This window comes from Mustela nigripes, chromosome 1 (genome assembly GCF_022355385.1).
Source record: "Mustela nigripes isolate SB6536 chromosome 1, MUSNIG.SB6536, whole genome shotgun sequence".
In the NCBI taxonomy this organism is placed as follows: domain Eukaryota; kingdom Metazoa; phylum Chordata; class Mammalia; order Carnivora; family Mustelidae; genus Mustela; species Mustela nigripes.
Window position 1 is genome coordinate 13,186,104 of NC_081557.1, and position 8,185 is coordinate 13,194,288.

Below are 8,185 nucleotides of genomic sequence, written 5' to 3' on the forward strand. Positions count from 1 at the left end.
CCGAGTGTGGAATAAGAGGAAACTGAGAAGGACTTTTGTAGGATTTAGGCCTGTGCTGGGTGATTCTAAGAAGAATTTAGGAAGCAGAGACAAATTCTGTTTTGAGTGTTACCAGGAATTTGGTAGTTAGATATTTTCACAATTTGTATCTAAAAAGAGAGAAATTAAAGTGTTTAGGGAGGGAGGGTTTGCTCATTTCAGTTGGATAGTGGAATGTTTAGCTACTTTTTTAGTTGTCAAGGGTTCTTGTTCCTTTTTTGTTTCAGACATCAACACAGAATGGTGTTTTCTCAGACTTGGAGTGGCCTTGTCTTATTATTGTTTATATTCTATAAAAGTTGTTCAAGTTCAGTTGGGAATACTATGGCTAATATGTCAGCTGTCATCTCCGTGGTCATTTTATAACTTCTCAGTACAATCAATAATTTTATATGGAGAGAAAAATTATTGATTGTATTGAGAAGTTATAAAATGACAAGGGGGATGACAGCTGACATATTAGCCATAGTATTCCCAATAAATAAAATCTTTAAAAGTATATATACTTAAAGATTTTATTTATTTATTTAAGAGAGAGAGAAGGAGCAGGGGGAGGGAAAAGCAGACTCCCTACTGAGCAGGGAGTCTGACATGAAGTTCAATCCCAGGACTCTGGGATCATGACATGAGCTGAAGGCAGATTCTTCACTGACTGAGCCACCCAGGCACCCCTCTCCATTTATATTTTTTACTTTGCTAAAGATAAGATGACTCTACCCAACCTTGGAGTTAATTATATTGGCATGTTTGCTCTAATCCTGTAGATTTTACTATGGTTCCCATCTGTCAAAATAATGCACAGCAGAAGAGGAAAAATGCAATTTGATATATTTACAGGGTATTTGTCTTTAGATTTTTTTTCTTTCAGACTAGTCCAGGCTAATTTTTCACCAAGTGATTTCTCCACAGAGAGAGTTTATAGCTGAGGTCTATGGGGGTCATACTTGTTCCCTTGAGCATCTGTGACTCTAGATGCTGAGACAGGATCAAAGAAAACAACCTTCAATTCATTAGCATTCTGCTGAAGGAGAGAGGAGTTTCCCAAAGGGGAAAATTTTCATGTTGAAAACCTTGGGAGACTTTTTATTGACTCTGTGTATGTATGTGTGGTATGTGTTTGTGTGTGTGTGTGTGTGTGTGGTATGTGTGTGTAATGAGGACATTTTTATGTCTGCCACACCCATGTTGAAATAATCCTTGTTAATACTCATTTACTATTCACATTTATTGAGAGTTTATTAGTGCCAGGTACTATGATTTCTATTCATTAGCTTACCTATCTATTACTAACAAACAGGCAAACAAACAAAAAAATCTCATGAGATAGGCACTATTATGGGAAGCAAGGTTTCAAAGCCCAACTAACCTGTAAATGGATACTGCTAATGAATGGTTGGGTTGGATATCAATGACATACTAAACCATTCAAAATCCTGTGCTCTTAATTACTATTTTCTAGTGGACAATGTAATTAAAGAAACACTCTGCATATATAGATAATTACAGATATTTGGCTTTGACTAATGTTACTGAATCAATACCCCCAATGCCAGGCTATAATTATTTGTACTTTAAAAACTTTTCCTGATCACCTGAATGCTATTGTCCACAGACTGGTATTTAAAGACCACTAGTGTAGGATACATACTCACATAACTTCCAGTTAGAAAGCTGTCCCTACTATTGTATTTTATCACCATTTCTTCATTCAATATTTATAGAAAACCTACTGTGTCTAAGTCTCTATACCAGATATTAAAGGCTCATAGAAAGATGATGTATCTCAACTACCTTATAAATGACAGAGGTTCTTATAGGTAAATAAATGATGTAGAGAGGAAGTGATAAATAATAAATGATATTTATTGCTGCAAATAAAGTGCTATGGGTATTCAGTGGAAGAAGGAATTACCTCCAGGGTTAAAAAGTTGGTGAGGGAGAACTTCAGGGAGAGACTGATTCTTGAAATAGCAGTACAATTTGGGCATACAAAGATGTGTTGTTTTACATGGTATCTACACTGATTAACTGTAAATGACTTACTGGCTTTGAAGAAATAAGCTGCCAAGTTATGAGAGCAGTTATGGAGAGGGCCACATGGAAAAGAACAGTGGATAGACTCTAAGAGCTGGGAGCAACCTCTGGCTGATGGCCGACAGGAAGGCAAGAATTGTCTTACAACTGCAAGGAGATAAATTGTGCCAATAATATGAAGGATCTTGGAAGAAGATCCATCCCCACTTGATCCTCCAGATGAGTTCCTGGTGCTGGTTGACACCTTATTGTAGCATCTCAGAGGGTGCAGTTAAGCAGTGTCTACATTTTTGACTCATAAAAACTATAATTAATAATCATGTTTTTAAGTCCTTAAATTTGTAGAAATTTGTTATGCAAACAGTTGGAATTTCAACAATACATATTTATTTCCCTATTGAGGAATACTCACTTTCTTGCTCTTGTCTTCCCAACAAAACTTCAATAAATATCTTTATAACCATAGATCAATTTGCAAGTCTGAGTTTATGAATTAAAGAGTTTTTCTTTGTTTTAAAAATTTATCGCTAGATTCCTTCTGGGGTGAAGTGACACTTCAATTTCCTATTAACAGTAGGTGACAGAATAAATTTCCTTACGTCACAAAAATTAATAGGTGTTATCATTCTTTTTCAGTTTTTGCCAGTTACATGAGTAGAAACTATTTATCTCATTGTTACTTTAATTTACAGCTCAGTATTAGAAACACTGAGCAACTTTTCCTAGATTGTTCGTCTCTTTGGTATTGATTTCTTAAAAATTGGCACTGTTAGCCTGGTTTGCAAGAGAATTAGAAATTGATGATCAAACTAGAAACACTTCTTTCTAATCCCTTTTAGGGCTTCCTTTACATCTTGGTTTCTCAGGCTGTAGATGAGGGGATTTAACATAGGGATAATAATTCCATAAAACACAGAAGCCATTTTTTCCTGCTCTTGAGACTCCTTGGTGCCATGGTGCAGGTACATGTAAGACAGAGTCCCATAAAAGATGATGACAGCTGTCAGGTGAGAGGCACATGTGGAGAAGGCTTTTTTCCTCCCTGCAGCAGTTGATATTTTCAGGATGGCAGCCAGGATATATATGTAGGAAAAGAGGACCACCAGCACAGTGAACATCAAGTTAAACCCCACAAAGATAGTTAGTAGCATGATGTTGAAGTCAATGCTGGAGCATGAGAGGGCAAGAAGTGGGGGTTCATCGCAGAAAAAGTGGTTAATTTTATTGGATTTGCAGAAGTTCAATGAGAAAGTAAAACTCGTGTTTACAGAGGCATTAAGGAAGCCTAGGAAGTAGGAACCAACCAGGAGTTGAAGGCAGACTGCCTGGGACATGACCGTTGGATAGCGGAGTGGGTTGCAGATGGCCACATAGCGGTCCACTGCCATTGCGGCCAGGATGTAGCAGTCAATTGTTGCAAAGGCACCATAGACTAGTAATTGCACCATACATCCTGTGAATGAGATGGATTGCTCTGTTTCGACAAAGTTTTGCAGCATCTTGGGAGTGATAGCGGAGGTGTAGCAGAGATCAACAAATGCCAAGTGTTGGAGGAAGAAGTACATTGGGGTGTGAAGGCAAGAATCACTCTTGATGAGTAGGATCATCCCCATATTCCCCACCAGGGTGGCCAGATAGATCACTAGAAATACAGTGAAGAGGATATACCAAGACTTGTGTTGACCAGCAAATCCGAGGAGAATGAATTCAGTTACTTCAGTGCCATTGTTTTGTTCCATGGCTGGCAGATTAAGTATCAGCTGAAAAGTTTCCAGGAAAGAAGAGCAGAGAAATCTAAGACCATGTGATCCTTTAATTTTGGAATTGGCAATGATATAATGATGTAATATTTGATTTCACAGTGGAGTCAGAGGATATTTTCTGTGACCTATTGGACTTGGATTTTATTTTTTTTCCATTGTGTGTGTATATATATATATAAATTTTTTATTTTTTATAAACATATATTTTTATGTACAGGTCTGTTAATCACCAGGTTTACACACTTCACAGCACTCACCATAGCACATACCCAGGTTTACATACTTCACAGCACTCACCATAGCACATACCCTCCCCAATGTCCATAACCCTACCCTCCTTCTCCCAACCCCCCTCCCCCCAGCAACCCTCAGTTTGTTTTGTGAGATTAAGAGTCACTTATGGTTTGTCTCCCTCCCAATCCTATCTTGTTTCATTTATTCTTCTCCTACCCCCTTAACCCCCCCATGTTGCATCTCCACTTCCTCATATCAGGGAGATCATATCTGTACATAATTTTTGATAACAGCTTCATTTATAAGAGTTGAAAAGTGTAAATAACCAAAATGTCCTCCAACAGGTGACTGGTTAAAGAAACAGTGATACTGTGGGGTATTACTCAGCAATAAAGAGGAACAAATTACTGATACTCACAACAGTTTGGATGGATCACAAAGGCATTATGCTGAGTGACTAGAACAAACTCAAAAAGTCACATAGTGCAGGTTTCCTTTTACCTACTGTTTTCCAAATGACAACATTATGGAGACTAGTGATTGCCAGGGGTCAGGCTGGGGAGGAGGGGTGTGGCTGTAAGGGGTTGCAGGAGGGAGGTTTGTATGGAATCAGACATTTGTGGTGGCATAGGTCGGCATCTTGATTGTGGTGATGGTTGCACAAATCTGTACGTGGGATAAAACGACACAGAGCTGCATACACACATTGTCACACACATCTGGTTTGATATTGTAGTATAATTATGTAAGAGGTAACCACAGGAGGAACATGGGTAAAGGATACATGGTACCTTTGTGTACTATCTTTGTACCTCTTTGAACTGTCTTCCTGTGAGTGTTAATGACTTAAAAATAAAAATTAAAAAAAAAGGAAAACTAAGAAAAAAAAAAATAAAGTCTGCTTTGCAGTTCTGTGAGGATCAAGTAAGCAAATCTATGTATTCTTCCCAGCAAAGGGCCATGCATTGAATGGAGTGCTCATCAAACGGCCATAGTAAAATATACAAAGAATACATTAAAGACATACAATATTGATCAACTGATTTATCAATTGATCCATTCAACTATTTGTTCATTCATGTCTTTTCCCAGGCAACACTCAGCTTCCTCATTCCATTTCCATGACCTCACCAGTGATGAGATGATTCCTCCTGGTCTTGGGGTGGAATGGGAGAACTCTGGCTCTGACCCTTTCTCTCTGCCATTTCATGCATACGCTGTGATGAGAAAGATGCTGAAAATCAAGAACTACTTTACTTACACTGGAGTTGACTCCAGATTCTTTTCTGTATTCTGCAACTTGTGCAAATTGATTTCACACTGAGTTTTCTTTGTGGGATTCCTTCCAGTCGGGGATTTTATAGCTGGGACCTAGGGATCGACACTGGCTCTCTTGGGAATCTGAGGTTCTAGAGCTGAGATACAATTGGAAAAAAAAAAAATCAGTAGTTATTTTTTGCTGAAGAAAAGTTTGGATCTCCAGAGGGGACAAATTTGTTTTTGCATTACTGCCATTAGAGACTTCCTCCTTTTTTTTTTTTTGAGAGTTGTCTTGCTTCTGATATTCTGATATATTGCTACAAATTGCGTGTTTCCTGCTTCCCTCACTCCTCCCCTTCCTTCTTTTCTTGCTTCTTCCCTCCCTGCCTCCATCCCTCTAGCCTCTCTGCCTTCCATTTTTGGGGGTTTCTATAACAAAGCATCCCCATGGTAAAAATATCATAAATACGAAAGCACATGCTTAGAGTAAAAACCCCAGACTTCCTCTATCTCTCCATTCCAACTTCTGGTCTTCCTCCCTGGAGGTCAATACTGTTAACATCTTCTTTTTCCCCCAGATATAAACCTTGCATTGTATTTGGTAAACATTAATGTTTATATGCTTTCTTTCTTCCCCACAATTATGAAAGCATATTCTTCACGTGGTTTTTCTGCTTGCCTTTCACTTAATATTTCTAGGTGATCTGTATGGAAAGAGAAATGTCCCCCTTTTCAATGGATGTATTCCATTTTGTTGAGCAGCTGCATTCCTTAATCTGTATATCAGACTCCTCCCCACCCTCACTGGTAAACAATATAGTTTCTAATCTTTACTAATAAAGACAATGTGATAATAAATATATTAATGTGCATAAATTTGAATATACCTTTAGGGTTAGAAGGTATTTAGTACAGGAATCTCGGAGTCAAAGGGCATAATGTGGTCGGTTCTGGTAGATAGTTCCCATCTGCCTCCGGAGGGTTGCTGTATCTGTTTAAATCCGTTGTAGCAAATCTGGAGTGAGTACTTCTTCAAATCCTCTTTAACACAATGTTAAGAAACTTCTATTATACATTATCATTATGATAAATGAAAAATAATATAATTTAGTTTTGTTTGCCTCCCCCCCATAAGTCAGGTTGATTATCTTTCCATATTGCTACAAAAAATTAGTATTTATTTCTCTGTGAATGATGTGTTTATATAGGTTGCCCTTCTTAAAAAAAGTTTTTTGCTTGCTTTTGTATTGCTATTTTTTAAAAAAGATTTTCTTATTTATTTGACACAGAGATCACAAGTAGGTAGAGCATCAGGCAAAGAGAGAGGGGGAAGCAGGCTCCCTGCTTAGCAGAGAGCCCGATGCGGGGCTTGATCCCAGGGCTCTGAGATCATGACCTGAGCTGAAGGCAGAAGCTTAACCCACTGAGTCACCCAGGTACCCCTGTATTGCTATTTTTAAAAAAGGTTTTATTTATTTGAGAGAGAGAGAGAATGAGAAGGGGGAGGAGCAGAGGGAGAGGAAAAAGCAGACTCATTGCTGATGTGTGGGACTTTATCCCAGGACCCTGAGGTCATGACCTGAGTTGAAGTCAGATGCTTAACTGACTGAGCCACCCAGGCGCCCCTCATATTGCTATTTTGAGTCAAATACCATTCTCTACAACACCCACAAACATTTCTTTCTCAATATTAAGTATATTACTTTTCAGTACATTTTGCTGTGCAGAAAACTTTGATTTTTTAATGCAGAAAATTTACTGTGTGTTTTGTTTTGTATTTATACAGGGTTTCTTCACTTTAAAGGCTTAAAAAATTTAGTGTTTTCTTTAAGTTTAATTTTTACATTTAAATCATTGAGCCACTTAAAATATATTTTTGTGTAGATAAGTTTCCAGCTTTAAGCCATACCAAAGTCTAGTCATTATTTCTATACTATTTGTTACATAATCCATATATGCCCAATGTCTACAATATTACCATTATCACATAATAAATTATCTTATGGATTTGGACCTATTCCTGGATTTTCATCTCTATTGTATTGATCTTCCTATCTCTTCATGGTTTAGGAGAAGCCAAAAAAAATTTTTTTGATCTCAGTGATTTTCTTCTGCTGTTATTGAAAGAGACATTAATGTAATATTGATTATGCATTTCTCCTTAATAAAGTTTCTCTTTTTAATGTTGGGTATATGAAAAGAGGGGTCTTTAAAATACACAAAAACAACATCAAAGATACTCTTTTCAGATTCTTTCTCTGTAAGAAACACATGAATTAGAAGCTTATCTATTGTTAATTTGACATGTTTTTCCAATATTTTTCAGATGCTGTTGATATAACTAAGGAATGACTTTGTATCTCACAATCATTTGTGACATCTGTTGCTGAAATAAGAGAGAACTGTTGGTTTGCTGTTGAATGATGTTGAGTTAGAAATCAAAGTTCATATACCACATCTTCTTGATCCATTCATCTGTTGATGGACATCTAGGTTCTTTCCATAGTTTGGCTATTGTGGACATTGCTGCTATAAACATTCGGGTACACGTGAAGTGGTGATGCAACATGGGGGCTTAAGTGGGTATGAGAAGAATAAATGAAAGAAAATGGGATTGGGAGGGAGACAAACCATAAGTGACTCTTAATCTCACAAAACAAACTGAGGGTTGCTGGGGGGAGGGGGTTTGGGAGAAGAGGGTGGGATTATGGACATTGGGGAGGGTATGTGCTTTGGTGAGTGCTGTGAAGTGTGTAAACCTGGTGATTCACAGACCTGTACCCCTGGGGATAAAAATATATGTTTATAAAAAATAAAAAATTATACTAAAAAAAAAAAAGAAATCAAAGTTCAAA

The 8,185-nt window shown here is 37.5% G+C and overlaps 1 protein-coding gene across 1 annotated transcript; it reads right to left on the reverse strand.

The window, feature by feature from the left end:
* Positions 1–2,882: 2,882 nt before the first annotated feature.
* LOC132009771 (putative olfactory receptor 5AK3) lies at positions 2,883–3,812 on the reverse strand. The gene has a single exon (XM_059387806.1). It carries the CDS (start codon positions 3,810–3,812, stop codon positions 2,883–2,885), a length of 930 nt encoding a protein of 309 aa, XP_059243789.1.
* Between the last annotated feature and the right edge of the window lie 4,373 nt (positions 3,813–8,185).